This window comes from Saccopteryx bilineata, chromosome 1, assembly GCF_036850765.1.
Source record: "Saccopteryx bilineata isolate mSacBil1 chromosome 1, mSacBil1_pri_phased_curated, whole genome shotgun sequence".
Classification (NCBI taxonomy): Eukaryota; Metazoa; Chordata; class Mammalia; order Chiroptera; family Emballonuridae; genus Saccopteryx; species Saccopteryx bilineata.
In genome coordinates this window covers 6,437,024-6,455,868 of record NC_089490.1, presented here as the reverse complement: position 1 = coordinate 6,455,868, position 18,845 = coordinate 6,437,024, and the positions used below count along the sequence as shown (strand labels likewise).

The window sequence follows — 18,845 nt, the reverse complement described above, 5'->3', positions numbered from 1 at the left end:
GGCGCGCGTGAAACAAAAAAGTCGAGTTTCTCAGTAGCTCTGCGATAAAAATACTTTATTGCTCTGGTTAAAATCAGGTACAAATGACTTGGCACTGCTAAGAAAACCTGTTGAATGGATGAATGAATGAACGAACGAATCTATGATGGGGGCGGACTCAGGCTGCCTCCCGTCATGGGAGAATACTGCCTTGGAAGGGGTGTCGGGGCTGCAGTCACCAAGGCCTGGTGCTGCGACCTTCCTGCAAGTTTCGAATGAACCTGGCGTTGAACATGTCCCCAGCCACTGCCCAGTACGGGGCCGGTGAGGCCTGGGCCTGCGGAGGAACTGTGTGCGTGGGTTCCTCCCCACACCCGTCCTGCGACAAGACCCGCTCCTCCTCGCTGGCAGACCTGGGAGGCAGGAGGGGGACGGAGAGCGGGTTACCCAGGCCTTGAAGTGAGAGTGAAGCTCAGACTCGGAGGGTCCTCTGGTACAGGAGGACACTGGTGTGGGATGAGGCGGAACCGCTGGTGCTCTGTCCAAACCTGACACCCCTCAGTGCCAAAGGGAAGCACCCGAGGTGAACTCTCGGGAAGAGGCTTGAAGGATGTTAGGTGGGAGGTGCTGGGGGAGGAGCTAGCGTCCAGCTGGGAGAAAAAGGAGCCCCAGAGTGATGTTAGGAAAGGAGACACAGGGGCTGGGGGGCTGGGAGGGGAGGTCAGGCCTCACCTAGTCTCCGTTTCCTGTCCCCCCTGCCTCCATTCTTGGCTGCCTGTGGAAATACCAGGCATGTGTGCGTGGGAAGGCTGGAGCAAGCAGTATGGCCTGCCTGATGTGAGGGTCAAGACGGATGAATACTTACCTGTGCTGGGGGCTGCGGGATTCAACCCCCCATGGCGGCTGTAGGAGCAGCTCTGGGCTACCAGCCCTGGGGGAGTCCCCCTGTAGAAGAAATGGGAGGTGATGGGGAAGAGGCCACAGGACGAGAGATGAGTATGGAGGAGTATGGGTATAGAGGGGTCAGAGGAGGGACAGAAGGAACAGTACAGGAGCGCCGAGAGGTAGTTATCCTTCCTGGTGGTGGTGGTGGGGGGGTAGTCTAAGCTGAACCCCAGAAAAGGGGAGGGAGCGCATTTTATACCCCAAAGATTTTTCTGGAAGAATCCTGATTTGTTGCTTTACTATTTATAGTTGGAGTCACCTGTTACAAGGAAGGCTAAATGTGATACAAATCATCTCACAAAAACAAGACTTACAAATAGGCAAAACCAATTTGTTGGACCAGGGGCCCTGATGTTTGGTTTAGAAAACGGTTTAATTACAGGGAGTGGCAAAGCTGATTTAGTGGGGAAGGGAGAGGAGCCTTTGGAGAGGTGATAGACCGTGTAGGGACACTCAACAGGGTGAGGGTCTGTCTCCCCGTGGGTCTAGTGGGGGAGAAGGCAGGAAGTCAGAGTGGAAAGAGGAATGCAGGGAGCAGTGAGGGGATCGTTACAGGGACACAATTAGTGGATCCCAGAGATGTTGTAAGTCTTGAAATCTCAGCAAGGGCTGGCCTGGGTACAAGTCCCCGGGGAGGGCGGGAGGTTTCTCCAGGGAGGGGGGGGAGTGGCCAGAAACCTACACAGAGGGACCCAGCAACTGTGCGAAAGGAGACAATCAGCCGAAGACCCAGCAGTGGAGACGGGGAAGGGTGGACGCCAGACCCTGCCAGGCGAGCTCTGCGGAGCTCAGCAGCGGGGAAGGGAGACAGGAAAGAATGACACACAAACGAGGCTGAGACCTTCGGCTGGTTTTCTGAGGTGTTTCTTTCATTGAAAACGTCCATTTAAAAAACACAAAGGAGCCTGACCTGTGGTGGCGCAGTGGATAAAGCATTGACCTGGAATGCTGAGGTTGCTGGTTCAAAACCCTGGGCTTGCCTGGTCAAGGCACATATGGGAGTTGAAGCTTCCTGCTCCTCCCCCCCTTCTCTCTCTCTCTCTCTCTCTCTCTCTCTCTCCCCCCTCTAAAAAAAATGAATAAATAAATAAAAATAATTTTAAAAAACACAAAGGAATTCACACTTTATTCAGACAACACTGAGAGGAACAAATAGGAAGGACGGGAGATCCTGCTCCCGAGGACTTGGGGGACACAGCGGGGTTACTTGACCTAACACACACTCAGAGGGCAAGGAGCGGGAAGGATGTTCTATATCCTGGGTGTGAGGCAGGGAAAAGGTTCTTGCTATGCAGCAAAGAAGAAAGGAAGGTCAGAGGGGAGTTCTCCAGTCACCTTAAGACAATGTCAACAACAGGACAGGAATATATCAGCATGTAGCTACTGGGGAGGGACAGATCTGGGAGAGAACAGATCCTTGAGACTCGGGCTTATCTTCTGGAACATGGCCAAGAACGATCCCAGGATGCTTGCTGGGATCTACTGGCCAAGAAGGAGAGTCTCTCACAGAACCTGGGTCTGGGGAAACAGTGGTGTCTTAAAAAGTGTGGCCAGTCTTTAGAGCTCCAAGTCAGACATCAGCTCGGTTTCCCTGACACACACAAAACATGTAAGGAAGAGCTCCGCCGCGTTGAGTGGGTCCCTATAGGGAGCTGTCCGTCCCTGTCCTAACTGGACGGCTCCGGAGCAGAGCTCACTGGCTGGCACCGGCAGGCTCAACGGTAAGTGTAGTAGGTAGACGAGGCAGTATTAGGGCCACCAGTAGATACTATAGAGTGACTATGGGATTTATTTCATGGACAAGATTCCTTAAAAGGCTTCCTGGGCAGTGGAGACCTTGGACCTTCCACGGTGCTCTAGAGTCTGACAGCAAGCCAGAGTGTGCTTCTCCAGATAATTAGCACGAGCCGCACCACCAAGGCGTAGGGCAGCCGGCCAGGCTGTCTGTGGGAGACTGTTCAGAGACCAAGTTTGGAGAGGAGGGGTGCTTTCTAGGACAAGAAAGCTACAAAGCATTAGGTCATCTGGGACCTTGACAACCTAGTTGCCCAAGAAAGGGAAAGGGGGCCCTAAGGGCTCTGTGAGGTTCCACTGGGTCCTGGCGGGTGCACTGGACGAGCAGGTCTGGGGGTCTCGGGGAGGGGTCTCTGCCCATCCCCCATCCAAGTCCTCCCAGGGAGGGGGGCATTAGCTGTCTGTCAGTATCGACTCTCATCAGAGCGGGGAAGGGAGCTGTGGAGGGTGTCATGGACAGGAGGGAGGGAGAGGGAAAGGGGGGAGAGAAAAACAGAAGTCAGAGGTGAAGAGGAGAGGGGGAGAAATACAAGAGATGCCTAGTGTCTGTAATGCCTGGCGGGCTCTGCCACACGGAGCACTGTCATGGGCCAGCGGCTCCCCAGACTCTCAGAGACACTGCCCCTTCCGGGCCAGTGCCACACCAACATCTCCCCCAACTCAGAGGCTCCGTTCCCGCCACCCGTGGATCTGGCCTCTGCCTCCCTTCATCCCCACTATCACTGCAAAACGGGGGTTCCCACACTCCCCGTGAAGTCCTCCTCTGCTCGCCCACTGTCATCCGTCTATTTCCAGACCACTCCCACAAACATCTTCCAATCCAGTCTGCAGGGCGCCTGTCCCACCACTTCCCGTCTGGACCCGAACTGCCCTTGGCCAGTTCTGACACTGGCGGCGCAGGCTGCCTGCCCCTCCATCCCCGTTACCTGGTGCGTCGACGCTGGGTTGGGCTGCCCGTGGGCTCGGCCGCCAGCAGCAGGCGGGCCGTGGGGTGCGGGGGGCAGAGGCGCAGGGAGCGCAGCAGCTCCTGCTCCTGCACGAAGGGGCGGAGGGGGCCGCGCTCGGGCGAGTTCCCCAGGCTGCTGGAGCGCGGGGGCGGGTGCACCGGGGGCGTGGCTCGGCGAGGGGCCCGGTTCAGGGGCCAGGGAGGCTCCACCGCTACCTTCAGGACTGGGGGGGGGGGGGGACGGACACAGGGAGAGGGGAGACAGCGGTGACAGCAGGACCAGGGCCGAGAAGAGAGCAGTCAGGGCCTGCAGAGGGAACGAGCCCCTCCTGCCCCTGAGTTAGGGCGCCCCGTGGCCAGACCCCCAAACCCGGGCTTACATTCCCGGTCGCTGGAGGAGTACGGCTTGATGTCTCCCTCCGCTCTCTTGGGCGGCAGCTTCCTCGCTGGGGCTGGTAGGGGAGAGGACAGGCCAGGTGAGCACGAGGGGACACGCTCTGCACCCTCCTCCCGGCCTCCCCACGCCCCCACACCTCTGCTGCCCCCACACCTCTGCTACCCGACACCACGCTCCTCCTGGAGGAGGAAAAGAGCTCGGCCCCATCGCTGGAGCAGCTCCGCGGCGACACCAACACCCAGAAGAGAGCTGGGGGGACGCGGGGGCACTTTGAGGAGAGCCAGAAGGAGGAGGCCGAATGCAGAGTCGCAGGAGAAGATGGGGGAGACTCTGGGGCCTGGGAGGTGCAGGAAGAGGGCGGCCAGGGGAGGCGAGCTCTTACTGTCAGCGGGTGCGGTCAGGCCCCCCCGGGGTTCTGGGGCAGTGCAATGGTCCCAGCCAGGCCCACGAGGACCCCAGGTCCCTCTAGATGAGACGGACAAAGTCCTCGGTTAATCAGGAATTGCTTTAGAGGGGTCAGGAGAGGCTGGGCTGGGGCAGAACCTTTCCTTCCGGTGCAAAGATGGGGAGAGATGGAAGTTTTGTTTGGATTGAAAGAGAAGGAAGAAGAGGCATGTGGAAAGTTCTCAGAGTCAACGGGAAGCTAACATCTTGTCCAAAGCTCTGCCGCCGGCCGACTTCTCTCCGTGCTCCCCCTTTCCCTCTCAAGAGGCTCTCCATCAGAGTGGCAAACGCGCCTAAGCTAAGTCCGTGGTGCCCCTGGGGACCTGCGTCCTCCCGGCCCTCCCTCCCTCGCACAGCGCTCGGGTGCACGGGTGGCAGCTGGGAGCCCCAGAACTGGCAGAAGCTGCTAACTGGGCCCCGACTGTCCTCTGCGTGACCATGGCTCCCCCTGCTGGCCCTGGGGGAGGTGGCGCAGCCACAGCAGTGCAGGAGGCCCCTCTGGGCAGGTCTGCCGGGCAGGGCCAGCAGATGGCCCCGCTTCCCCACATCTGGGAGGCCATGCGAAAGGAGAGGGGCTGAGACCAGCAGGGAGCCCGTGGATGAGGACCACGGGACCGGCCGCACTTCCCAGCTGCGGTTTCTCCAGGTCAGAGTCATTACTTGGTTGGAAATGTTACAAATTCTGTGCATTATCTTCTAAAACTAACATTTAAACTTTGGGCCATGCATGTCCCTCTTCTATGACGGGACGTGGAAGGGCTGACCCCACTCGCCTGTCCCTCACTGGCTGACAAAAAACCGGAGGGGTGTACAAAGGAACGTGACTCCGGTCTCCCCTATGGAAGCAAGACACTCAACATTAACTGTCTAACAGGCTCCCAGTAAGCTGGCTCAGTTAAAAGTCTTGACAATTTCAAGTGCACCGAGCTCCCGAGCTGGTAAAGGCTAATCGGTGGCCCTCAGGGCCCCGCAGCTCCGCCTGCCCCGTGCGGCTTTACCGGCGGGCATGGGGTCCGCCGCAGCAGTGCGCGAGAGTCGAGTCGCCCTCAGAGAAGGAGCAGGGGGCCCTGTGAGGAAGGAAGAGGGGGTGCCCTCAATAAGGGGCCCGGTGGGGACCAGGAATCCTCCTCTTTCCTTTCCCTCACCCCAACTACTGGACCGGCCCTCACACAGTGAGAAAACTTACGGTGCTGATGGGCAAAGAAGCCTTCGAAGATCACAAAGTTGTTCACCTAGGAGACAAAGCACAAGACAGCTGTCTGGCCGGCGGCCCAGAGCACACGGGGGTCCAGGACCCCGTGCTGGGAAAGCCAGGGTGGGGGGAGCACAGGCCGGCCCCCCGGGTGCTCGTCAGTCAGACACTCAGACCCTGACGAGCGGGACCCAGGGTTGACACGGAGCTGCTAAGGACCTCGAAGAGCCACAACGGTTGTGAAAAAGGAGAACAGAGTGTGTGTGTGTGTCTGGGGGGGCTCACACTCCCTGAGTTCAATACGACAAAGCCACGGTAATCAAACGTGTGGCAGAGGCCGAGGGACAGATACAGACACAAGCGGGACACACAGGCTCCAGAAATAAACCCCTGTGTCTGTGCTCAATCGATTTCAACAAGGGTGCCAAGAGTGGTCAACGGGGAAAGCACAGTCTCTTCAACAGAGGTGCCTGGGCAACAGAAATCCACCTGGGAACCATGACTCTGAGACTCCAGTTCACACCAAAGACGACAAAAAAGAAGAAAACACCTAAAAATGGCCCTAAGAGTTAAAACTATGAACTGAGAAGGAAACATGGAGGGAAATTATAACTTTGGATTAGACAATTTCTTAAATATGACACCAAAAGCATAAACAAAGGGAAAAAAATAAATAGGACTTCACCACAAGTAAAATCTTTTATGGACCTGTGGTGGCGCAGTGGATAAAGCGTCGACCTGGAAACGCTGAGGTTGCCGGTTCGAAACCCCGGGCTTGCCTGGTCAAGGCACATATGGGAGTTGATGCTTCCTGCTCCAACCCCCCTTCTCTATCTCTCTCCTCTCTCTCTCCCTCTCTCTCTCCTTTCTAAAATGAATAAATAAAATTAAAATAATTTTTTTTTTAAAAAAAGGACTAAGCTTTAAAAAAAAAAATCTTTTATGATTCAAAAGACACTATTAAGCCTGACCAGGTGGTGGTGCAGTGGATAGAGCGTCAGACTGGGATGCCAAGGACCCAGGCTCGAGACCCTGAGGTCGCCAGCTTGAGCACGGGCTCATTTGGTTTGAGCATAGCTCACCAGCTTAGACCCAAGGTCGCTGGCTTAAGCAAGGGGTCACTCGGTCTGCTGAAGGCCCATGGTCAAGGCACATATGAGAAAGCAATCAATGAACAACTAAGGTGTTGCAACGAAAAACTGATGATTAATGCTTCTCATCTCTCTGTTTCTGTCTGTCTGTCCCTGTCTATCCCTCTCTCTGACTCTCTCTCTGTCTCTGTAAAAAAAAATAAAAAATTAAAAAACACTATTAAGCCTGACCAGGTGGTGGTGCAGCGGTTAGCATCAACCTGGAATGATGCTGAGGACACAGGTCTGAAACCCTGGGGTTGCTGGTTTGAGAACGGGATCACAGACATGACCCCATGGTTGCTGGCTTGAAGCCCAAGGTCGCTGGCTTGAGCAAGGGGTCACTGGCTTAGCTGGAGTCCCCCAGTCAAGGCACGTATGAGAGAGCAATCAAAAACTAAGGTGCCACCTGACCAGGCGGTGGCGCAGTGGATGGAGCATCGGACTGGGATGCGGAAGGCCCCAGTTTTGAGACCCCGAGGTTGCCAGCTTGAGCGCGGGCTCATCTGGTTTGAGCAAAAGCCACCAGCTTGGACCCAAGGTAGCTGGCTGGAGCAAGGGGTTACTCGGTCTGCTGAAGGCCGGCGGTCAAGGCACATATGAGAAAGCAATCAATGAACTAGGCTGTTGCAACACACGTTGAAAAAGTGATGATGGATGCTTCTCAGCTCTCCATTCCTGTCTGTCTGTCCCTCTCTGTCCCTCCCTCTGACTCACTCTCTGTCTCTGTAAGAAAATAAAAAAATAGCCCTGGCTGGTTGGCTCAGCGGTAGAGCGTCGGCCTAGCGTGCAGAGGACCCGGGTTCGATTCCCGGCCAGGGCACATAGGAGAAGCGCCCATTTGCTTCTCCACCCCTCCGCCGCGCTTTCCTCTCTGTCTCTCTCTTCCCCTCCCGCAGCCAAGGCTCCATTGGAGCAAAGATGGCCCGGGCGCTGGGGATGGCTCTGTGGCCTCTGCCTCAGGCGCTAGAGTGGCTCTGGTCGCGACAGAGCGACGCCCCGGAGGGGCAGAGCATCGCCCCCTGGTGGGCAGAGCGTCGCCCCATGGTGGGTGTGCTGGGTGGATCCCGGTCGGGCGCATGCGGGAGTCTGTCTGACTGTCTCTCCCTGTTTCCAGCTTCAGAAAAATGAAAAAAAAAAAAAAGTAGAAAATAAAAAAATAAAAATAAAAATAAGGTGCCACTGACCAGGCGGTAGCGCAGTGGATAGAGCGTCGGACTGGGATACAGAGGACCCAGGTTCGAGACCCTGAGGTCACCAGCTTGAGTGTGGGCTCATCTACTTGAGCGAAGAGCTCACCAGCTTGGACCCAAGGTCGCTGGCTCGAGCAAGGGGTTACTCGGTCTGCTGTAGCCTCACGGTCAAGGCACATATGAGAAAGCAAGCAATGAACAACTAAGGTGTCGCAATGTGCAATGAGAAACTAATGATTGATGCTTCTCATCTCTCTGTTTCTGTTTGTCTGTCCCTGTCTATCTCTCTCGCTGACTCTCTCTCTGTCTCTGTAAAAAATAAAAACAAAACAAAAAAAAACTAAGGTGCCACAACTACGAGTTGATGCTTCTCATCTCTCCTGTCTTTCCGTCCCTGTCTCTCTCTCTCCCTCTAAAAAAACCCAAAAGACAAAAAACAACACTATCAAGAAAATGACTGAACTGGAATGCTGAGGCTGCTGGTTCCAAATCCTGGACTTGCCCGGTCAAAGTACATATGAGAAGCAAGCAATGAACAACTAAAGTGAGCAACTATGAGCTGATACTTCTTGTTCCTTCTCCCCCTCACAATCAAGCAATCAATAAAAAAAAAAAATCTTAAAAAAAAAAGAAAGACAACCCACAAACAAAAATAGAACAAAATATTTGCAAATCATACATCCAATCAGGACGCTGTATCTAGAATATATAAAGAACTCTTACAACTCAAGAGGAAAGAGCACAACTTAAAAAGGGGCGCGGGGTTCTGGCCGGATGGCTCGGCTGGTAGAGCATCATCTGGAAGAGCAGAGGTTACTGGCGTGATCCCCGGTCAGGGCACAGAAGGAACAGATTGATGTCCCTGTCTCTCTCTCTCTCAAATCAATAAAATACACATTAAAAATGGGTATAAGACTTGGATAAACATTTCTCTAAAAGAAGATAAAAGATAAATGGCCGGTAAACACCTGAAAAGATGCTCGACATCATCCGTCATTATGGAGACGCGAATCAAAACCACAGAGAGATACTACTTCACACCCTCTAGGATGATGGTGGTGACTTTTCAATGTTATTTATTTATCTTACAGAGTCAGAGAGAGGGATAGATAGGGACAGACAGGAACAGAGAGATGCGAATCAAAACCACAGAGAGATACTACTTCACACCCTCTAGGATGATGGTGGTGACTTTTCAATGTTATTTATTTATTTTTCTTACAGAGACAGAGAGAGTGAGTCAGAGAGGGACAGACAGGAACAGAGAGATGAGAAGCATCAATCATCAGTTTTTCCCTGCGACACCTTAGTTGTTCATTGATTGCTTTCTCATATGTGCCTTGACCGCGGGCCTTCAGCAGACCGAGTAACCCCTTGCTCGAGCCAGTGACCTTGGGTTCAAGCTGGTGAGCTTTGCTCAAACCAGATGAGCCCGCGCTCAAGCTAGCGACCTCGGGGTCTCGAACCTGGGTCCTTCACATCCCAGTCCGACGTTCTATCCACTGTGCCACCTCCTGGTCAAGCTGTTATTTATTTTTTAAACTTAATATTTTAAAATGGATTTTTAGAGAGAGGAAATGAGACAGAGAGAGAAAGAAACATCAATTTGTTGTGCCACTAATTCACGCCATCATTGGCTGACTCCTGTACATCCCCTGACGAGGTATCAAACCCGCAACCTCAGCATGCTGGGATGATGCTCTAACCAACTGAGCTACCTGGCTAGGACCTGATTATCATTATTTTACTTTTTTGACAGAGACAGAGAGAGGGACAGACAGAGACAGATAGGAAGGGAGAGATGAGAAGCATCAATTCTTCATTGCAGTTCCTTAGTTCACTGACTGCTTTCTCACATGTGCCTTGACTGGGGGGCTACAGTACAGCCAGTGAGCCCTTGCTCAAGCCAGTGACCTTGGGCTCAAGCCAGGGACCTTGGAGTCATGTCCATGATCCCATGCTCAAGCTAGTGACCCCACGCTCGAGCCAGAAGAGCCCGTGCTCAAGCCGGCGACCTCGGGGTTTCAAACCTGGGTCCTCCATGTCCCAGCCCGACACCCACTGTGCCACCGCCTGGTCAGGCTGATTGTTATTTTTTATAAAGGGAAATAACAAATGTTGGTGAGGCAGTTGAGAAAATAAACACCTGTCCGTTGCTGGTGGAGATGTAAAATGTAGTCATTAGAAAAATAGCTTCAGTTGTTCAGTCCTTCAAAAACGTAAAGATTAAAAAAAAAAAAAAAAGTAAAGAATTATCACATGACCGGCAATTCCACTCTTAGGTATATACCCAAGAACCAAAAATACCAGTGCAAAATCTTTTTTGTGTGACAGAGAGTCAGAGAGAGGGACAGACGGACAGAGGAAGGGAGAGAGATGAGAAACATAAATCCTTTGTTACAGCTCCTTAGTTGTTCATTGATTGCTTTCTCATATGTGCCTTGACTGGGGGGCTACAGCAGACCGAGTGACCCCTTGCTCAAGCCAGTGACCTTGGGTTCAAGTTGGTGAGCCTTGCTTAAACCAGATGAGCCTGAGCTCAAGCTGGTGACCTCGGGGTCTTGATCCTGGGTCCTCTACATCCCAGTCCAATGCTCCATCCACTGTGCCACCACCTGGTCAGGTGCAAACAAAATCTTCTACACAGTATTCGTGATAGGCAATGGAGGCCCTGCTCTCTGCTGCCTCCTAGTGGAAAATACTGTATCTGTGGGAGGACATTCTAAGGAAAGGCTGTCCAGCTCCTGCCCAGACCCTGCTGTGATGAGCGCCACCTGGCCCTCATCCTCCCCTACGCATGCCCAGCACTCCAGCCACACCACACTGCTTGCAGAGACCCAACAGGGAGTGCAATACCTCTCTGACTGCTTGTGCTGGTTCTTCCACATGAGAAACACTCTGGGCCCTGGCCGATTGGCTCAGAGGTAGAGCGTCGGCCCGGCGAGCGGAAGTCCCGGGTTTGATTCCTGGCCGGGGCACACAGGAGAAGCGCCCATCTGCTCCTTCCTCTCCCCCTCTCCTTCCTCTCTGTCTCTCTCTTCCCCTCCCGCAGCCAAGGCTCCATTGGAGCAAAGTTGGCCCCGGGCACTGAGGATGGCTCTGTGGCCTTTGCCTCAGGCGCTAAAATGGCTCTGGTTGCAGTGGAGCAACGCCCCCTGGTGGGCATGCCGGGTGGATCCTGGTTGGGCGCATGCAGGAGTCTGTCTCTGCCTCTCCGCTCCTTGCTTTAGAAAATAAAAATAAAAAAACACTCTGACCCTCCCACTTCTGTCTCCTGGCAAACACTCACCTTTCAATATTAAATATACTTCACACCCTCCTGTACCCAACCCCAGCCCCAAGGCAGCCGGCACCACCGTGTCCTTAGGACACCTCTTGGTCAAATCACTGTCCATGCTCCTCTCCCAAGAGCCCCGCCCAGGCCCCTCCCACCCACTCAATGACACCCCTTCAGCAATTCTCCCCACCTGCTCTGACATCATCAGATTTTTCACTATGAAGTCATTCCTTTTTTTTTAAAGCAGAAGAGAATGTGTGAGAAAGAGAGAGAGATGAAGAGAGATGAGAAGCATCAATTCTTTGTTGTGGCTCCTTAGTTGTTTATTAATTGCTTTTTTTTTTAAGAGTACTTTATTTTTTGTTTTTATTTTATTTTTTTACAGAAACTTAGCGAGAGTCAGAGAGAGGGATAGACAGGGACAGACAGACAGAAACACAGAGAGATGAGAAGCATCAATCATCAGTTTTTCGTTGTGGCACTTTAGCTGTTCATTGATTGCTTTCTCATATGTGCCTTACCGTGGGGCTACAGCAGACTGAGTGACCCCTTGCTCAAGCCAGTGACCTTGGGTCCAAGCTGGTGAACTTTGCTCAAACCAGATAAACCCACGCTCAAGCTGGTGACCTTGGGGTCTTGAACCTGGGTCCTCTGCATCCCAGTCCGACGCTCTATCCACTGCGCCACTGCCTGGTCAGGCAAAATCAACCTTCTCTTGATCCACTTCCCTCTCCAGCTTTTGCTCTATTTCTCTGTCCCCCATAAAGCAACATGTTAAAAAGTGGCCTGTTCTTTCTTTTATTTTTTTCTTTTTTTCTTTTTTTTAATTTTTATTTTATTTATTCATTTTTAGAGAGGAGAGAGAGGGAGAGAGAAAAACAGAGAGGGAGAGAGAGAGAGGGAGAGAGAGACAGAGAGAGAGAAGGGGGAGGAGCTGGAAGCATCAACTCCCATATGTGCCTTGACCAGGCAAGCCCAGGGTTTCGAACCGGCGAACTCAGCATTTCCAGGTTGACGCTTTATCCACTGCGCCACCACAAGTCAGGCCTATTTTTTTTATTCTTTTTTTTTTTTTTTACAGAGGCAGAGATAGACAGGGACAGACAGACAGGAACGGAGAGAGATGAGAAGCATCAATCATCAGTTTCTCGTTGCGCGTTGCGACTTGACCGCGGGCCTTCAGCAGACCGAGTAACCCCCTGCTGGAGCCAGCGACCTTGGGTCTAAGCTGGTGAGCTCTTTGCTCAAGCCAGATGAGCCCGCGCTCAAGCTGGCGACCTCGGGGTCTCGAACCTGGGTCCTTCTGCATCCCAGTCCGACACTCTATCCACTGCGCCACCACCTGGTCAGGCTTTTTTTATTCTTGATGTCTCTAGTTGCTCTTTTCTCAGATTCCTGAACCCACTCCCTCTCCAGACCTCCACCTACCACTGTACCAAAATAGCTCGTCAGGGTCACCTACATCCAACAGTCACTTCCCAGGCCTCTTCTTGACTCACTGATCAACACCATTGGAATTGGTAAGCCATTCCTCCTTACTGGACATACTTTCTTTCTTTTTTTAGAGAGAGACAGGGAGGGGGAAAGGAGCAGCAGGAAGCATCATTTCATAGTAGTTGCTTCTCATATGTGCCTTGACTGGGCATGCCCAGGGATTCGAACCTGCAACCTCAGAATTTTGGGTTGAGGACTTATCCACTGCGCCACCACGTGTCAGGCTCTGGACACATTTTCCTTACCGGCCTCTGGGTCAATGTACTTATAAGTTTCATCTGCCTCACTAGTTACTCCTTGGTCATGCTGGCTGGTTCTTCCTCTCCTCCCCTTTTTTTTTTTTTTTTTTTTTTTTTTTACAGAGACAGAGAGAGAGAGAGAGAGACAGATAGGGATCGACAGACAGGAACGGAGAGAGATGAGAAGCATCAATCATCAGTTTTTTGTTGCGACACCTTAGTTGTTCATTGATTGCTTTCTCATATGTGCCTTGACCGAGGGGCTACAGCAGATTGAGTAACCCCTTGCTTGAGCCAGCGACCTTGGGTCCAAGCTGGTGAGCTTTGCTCACACCAGATGAGCCCGCGCTCAAGCTGGCGACCTCAGGGTCTCGAACCTGGGTCCCCCGTATCCCAGTCCGACACTCTATCCACTGCGCCACCGCCCGGTCAGGCTCCCTGACTTCTTAAAAGCGTGCCCGAGGACTCACGTCCCTGGACCATTCTCTGTTACCCCCAGGTGACGTCATCCCGTCTCACTGCTTTCAGAACCCTATCTATGCTGAACTCTGCACCCCAAACCCCTCCTCTGAACAGGTACATACCCCACTGTCTACTCAACCTGGACCTTTACAGACATCTCCAAGTAACATATTCAAAATGGAGTCCTATTTCCCTCAAAACTGCTCCCCTCATCACCTCAGTTAATGTAACTCCATCCTTCCAACTTCTCAGGCCAACAACTTGGTGGTCCTCCTAAACTCCTTCCATCTCTCTCCTCCAAGAATCTATCAGGGAATCTCACTTGATTTAACATCATAATATTTAATTTTTTTTTTTTTTAAGTGAGAGGAGGAGAGAGAGACAGACTCCCCCACGCTCCCTGACTGGGATCCAGCCGGCAACCCTTGTCTGGGGCCGATGCACAAATCAGCTGAGCCACCCTCAACGCCTCAGGCTGCCGCCCGGACCAACTGAGCTCCTGGCCGCTGGAAGGGAAGAAAAAGAGAAGAGGGACAAGGAGGGGGAGAGGATCTGATAGCCCCTTCTCATGCGTGCCCTGACTGGGGATCAAGCCCAGGACTTCCGCACTCCAGGCCAACACTCTATCCACGGAAATAATGTAAGTTATTTATTCTTTCTCTGCGGACCGGTACCAAATGGCCCACGGACCGGTACCGGTCCGCGGCCCAGGAGTTGGGGACCACTGCCTTACCTTCAGATATTGCTTGGTTGTTCTTCTCACCTCCTTTTTTTTTTTTTTTAATTTTTTTAAAAATTTTATTTATTCGGCCTGACCTGTGGTGGCGCAGTGGATAAAGCGTCGACCTGGAAATGCTGAGGTCGCCGGTTCGAAACCCTGAGTTTGCCTGGTCAAGGCACATATGGGAGTTGATGCTTCCAGCTCCTCCCCCCTGTCTCTCTCCTCTCTCTCTCCTCTCTAAAATGAATAAATAAATAAAAAAAAAATTTATTCATTTTAGAGAGGAGAGACAGAGAGAGAGAAGGGGGAGAGGAGCTGGAAGCATCAACTCCCATATGTGCCTTGACCAGGCAAGCCCAGGGTTTCGAACCGGCGACCTCAGCATTTCCAGGTCGACGGTTTATCCACTGCGCCACCACAGGTCAGGCTCACTTCCTTTAACTTAACGCTCAAATAACACTTCTTCAGTGAGGCCCTTCCTGCCCATCCCACTGAAACTTCCAAACGCCTCCCATCCCCACCCCCACCACAGCACTCCCTTGATTATCAAGTTTATCTCAAGTTTATCTCAACTGAAATATACATTCCACCAGGACAGAAACTCTTATCTGTTTTGTCGAGTCAAGTACTCCTAGTGCCCGGAACAGTGCCAGGGGTTCCATAAATATTTGTTGAGTGCAGAGACAGCATTAGTGACATTGTACTGCACTTACTTACAAACCAACCACTGTCCCCATTGTGGACCCAAGCTCCCTGAGGACGGGAAATCAGGGAATGGTGCATTATTCTGGGCCCTTAGGAAATGTTGGTTGAGTAAGTAATGGCCTGTATAAAGACAAGAAGGTGGAAATGAGCTGGTGATGTCTGGTACAGAAATATAGTCTTAGCCATACACAACAGCCATGATGAGGGATCAACACAGATGAGGAAACAGCTGCAGAATGAGGCATGGTACAAATTAAAAAAAAAAAAAAAAAGCCCTTAGTTGTATAAAGTGAACCCTACACAACGGGGAATAAGGAGTGCTGGGAAGGTGTCGATTCTCTGCCCTAATGAATAAATCAGTTTCCTGTGAGTGCTCAGTGGGGAGGGGCCCTCTGAAACTGCTAACCTGGGGGACTGTGGTCTCCAGGCTGTAGTGTTTGTTCAGGAACTTCAGCAGCTTCTGGGAGGGTCGGTCGATGGCCAGTTGGTGTGGCTCAACTCGCTCCTTCTGCAGGGAACAGGAGACCCAGGGTAGCAGACGGTGCAGAGAGAACATGTCAACAGAACTCTGCAGCCTGGGCAGGGAACAGGAGGACCCGGGGACACGGGCCAGGGCGGGGGGGGGGGGGCAGAAGCTCTGGTAGGGCTCAGGGCAAAGGGGCCTCTGCTCTCCCTCCGGACAGACAGACGGAGGAAGACAGGAGCGGCACCTGCAGCATGTGCTGGAAGAGCTCTCGTCCGTGGCCGTGGCGCTGAAGCGACTCGTGGATGTAGAAGTCCAGGATGCAGAGCGGCTCCACCTCGTTGTGAGCCTCGCGGTCGTCCTGAGAGGTCAAGAACGACAAGGGCCGCGTTCCCATGTGAAGATGCGCCTTTCCCCGAGAAGTTTCGGGTCTAAACACTGGGGGCGTCTTATACAGTGGTTGAGGATTCTTTTTACTTGCATTTCCCGCTTTTTTTGCGCTTGTTTTTGCGCTCGTTGTTGAAGACAGTGATTTGTCACCAGACACAGGTGAGGACAAGTGAATGGGAGTTCTGACAGTGATGAGGAGTTGTATGAATTTTTTTTTTGAATTTTTTTTTAATTTTAATTTTATTTTATTTATTCATTTTAGAGAGGAGAGCGGGAGAGAGAGAGAGAGACAGAGAAACAGAGAGAGAGACAGGGGGGAGGAGCTGGAAGCATCAACTCCCATATGTGCCTTGACCAGGCAAGCCCAGGGTTTCGAACCGGCGTCCTCAGCATTTCCAGGTCGACGCTTTATCCACTACGCCACCACAGGTCAGGCTGTATGAATTTAATGATGAATAAAACCTGAGTTCAGCCCTGGCCGGTTGGCTCAGTGGTAGAGCGTCGGCCTGGCGTGCAGAAGTCCCGGGTTCGATTCCTGGCCAGGGCACACAGGAGAGGCGCCCATCTGCTTCTCCACCCCTCCCCCTCTCCTTCCTCTCTGTCTCTCTCTTCCCCTCCCACAGCCAAGGCTCCATTGGAGTAAAGTTGGCCTGGGTGCTGAGGATGGCTTCATGGCCTCTGCCTCAGGCGCTAGAATGGCTCTGGTTGCAACAGAGCGACGCCCCAGATGGGCAGAGCATCGCCCCCTGGTGGGCATGCCAGGTGGATCCCTCCAGCACATGCGGGAGTCTGTCTGACTGCCTCCCGTTCCTACTTCAGAAAAATACAAAAAAAAAACCCAAAAAAACCCCACAACCCCCCCCTGAGTTCAATAACTTTATGGAATACATTTTTTTCCCCAAATTTCAGGCCCCCAAAATTAAGGTGCGTCTTATACATGGGGAAATGCACTATTTAGGACCAAGACATGGTTGCCACTTCCCAAACTTCAGCCCTTTTGTTTTCCGGAGTCAAGGCCTATCAACTCTCAGCTTCCAAGAATACTCACCAGCACAAAGAGTTTCTTGTATCCAACTTTGAGGAAACCAATAATAGCTCCTTTTCCAGCCCTACAGGATGGGGAAAAGTCATGAACAAGATAGTAGCAGTTCTCAGACGGGCAGAGTCCAAGGGGAGAGGGGCTGGGGAGGAGGGGAGGAGGGGAGGAGGGGAGGAAGGGGAGGAGGGGAGGAGGGGAGGAAGGGGAGGAGGGGAGGAGGGGAGGAAGGGAGGAGGGGAGGAGGGGAGAAGGGGAAGAGGGGAGGAAGGGAAGGAGGGGAGGAGGAGAGGAGGGGAGGAGGAGAGGAGGGGAGGAAGGGAGGGAAAGAGGGGAGGGGAGGGGAGGAGGGGAGGAGGGGAGGAGGAGAGGGGGGAGCAAGGGAGGAGGGGAGGAGGAGAGGAGGGGAGGAGGAAAGGAGGAAAGGAGGAAAGGAGGGAAAGAGGAGAGGAGGGGAGCAAGGGAGTAGGGGAGTAGGGGAGGAGGGGAGGAGGGGAGGAAGGGAGGTAGGGAGAAAGGCTGGGAACAGGAGCAAGCACAGCCCGGAAGAGCATTTGGCACTCACGGTCGGGCAGAAGTGTCTTTGAGCACATACATAACGTGGCGGTTACTCTGCATCCGCGACGCGCTGGTGATGGGTGCAGGAAGGTGCTGGGCCTGCCAGGGGGAGGGACACAGACTGTGCAGGCCCCTTCCGGAGGATCCAGGTCCCCCTCATCTCCAGGTCCCCAGAGGTGTCCCCCATACCTTGGCAGAAGCCTTGCCCAGTTCATCGACAATGGTCATAATCTGCTGCTGCACATCGACACTGTGGGAAGACAGGAGATAAGAGTCAGAGTCGCCGAGTGAGGGCTCTAAGCAATCACTCCCGGAGAACCTGGACACCACCGTAACTCGGGTTCAGCACGTAGCTCTCCGAGTTTACCTTGGAGTCTTCCAACCCGATTCTCCCCTCCACCCTCTGGAGCGCAAACTTTGGCTACACCTGCTTCCAATGCTCCACGCTGCCTCCTCCCTCGAGGTACCGGTGGGGAAGCAGGGAGACCCGGGCCGGGTCAACCAATCAATTCCTTTGATATCTGTCCAAGGGGTGAAATGTCCTAGATTTCAGCCCGCTAAGTGTAGGGTCAAAGGTCACCAACAGGTCGAGCCAGGACCTCAAAAGGAGGGTCACTCGTCAGAGAAGGGGGGCGTGGTGCCTGGACCAGGTTTCTAGAGGGACCGGGAGAGAAGGGCCTCGGGGCGGGTACGAGATGTCACCGGGCTAGCGTTGTGGTTCCGGGTCGGCGGGCCGGGGGCCGCAGGTGCTGGTCCAGCACCGTGATGCGCTCCGGGAGCAGGGCGTCCACATCGAACGGGAACTCCATGGCCCATTGTGCGCGAGGCCCCGCCCTCGCGACGTCACTTCCTCCCGCCCCGCCCCCGGAGCCTCCACCTCCCGGGTCGCTGGGCGGGGCCTCGCGAAGACATCGCCCCCCGGCTGGCCACGGGCCTGTCGGGAGACCCCTGCTCTCCTGCCCGCCCAGTCCGACTGTCCCTTAGCAACGCCACTGACCCCCACTCCCAAGGCAGTGGCTGCCCAGCAGCTCACCAGGGCCCCTTCCTTTGGCCGAGTGTCCTCACCAACCCTTACTGTACAGTTGCGTGGCGCGCACTGGGGGACACCACCCCGGGAGTGGGGCCCACAAACCTGATGGAGACAGAATGGCACAGCTGCCATTCCAGGAGGCTTCTGGTCCCAAAAGCCACTATTTGGCACTGGCCGGTGGGCTCAGCATTAGAGCATCCGCCCAGCGTGTGGAAGTCCCGAGTTCAATTCATGGCCAGGGCACACAGGAGAAGCACCTATCTGCTCCTCCACCCTTCCCCCTCTCCTCTCTTCCCCTCCCGCAGCCAAGGCTCCATGGGAGCAAAGTTGGCCTGGGCACTGAGGAGGGCTCCATGGTCTCCCCTCAGGCACTAGAATGGCTCTGGTCGCAACAGAGCATCGCCCCCTGGTGGGCATGCCGGGTGGATCCTGGTCCGGCGCATGCGGGAG

The 18,845-nt window shown here is 53.7% G+C and overlaps 1 protein-coding gene across 4 annotated transcripts; it reads right to left on the bottom strand.

The window, feature by feature from the left end:
* Nucleotides 1-97: 97 nt before the first annotated feature.
* Nucleotides 98-18,190, bottom strand: ATAT1 (alpha tubulin acetyltransferase 1). 4 transcript variants are annotated; one of them, XM_066253633.1, is made up of 13 exons: nucleotides 18,068-18,190; nucleotides 17,555-17,615; nucleotides 17,373-17,464; nucleotides 16,820-16,880; nucleotides 15,629-15,742; nucleotides 15,325-15,426; nucleotides 5,692-5,737; nucleotides 5,504-5,572; nucleotides 4,045-4,116; nucleotides 3,645-3,888; nucleotides 845-924; nucleotides 712-754; nucleotides 98-392 (listed from the first exon to the last, which is right to left on the bottom strand). In XM_066253633.1, exons 1-13 carry the CDS (start codon nucleotides 18,172-18,174, stop codon nucleotides 215-217), a joined length of 1,269 nt encoding a protein of 422 aa, XP_066109730.1. In that variant the 5' UTR covers nucleotides 18,175-18,190; the 3' UTR covers nucleotides 98-214. The 4 variants fall into 4 exon arrangements, with proteins under 4 accessions (XP_066109730.1, XP_066109682.1, XP_066109779.1 ...); XM_066253585.1 differs by having other exon boundaries at nucleotides 712-924; XM_066253682.1 differs by lacking the exons at nucleotides 98-392; nucleotides 712-754; nucleotides 845-924 and adding an exon at nucleotides 2,036-3,156.
* Between the last annotated feature and the right edge of the window lie 655 nt (nucleotides 18,191-18,845).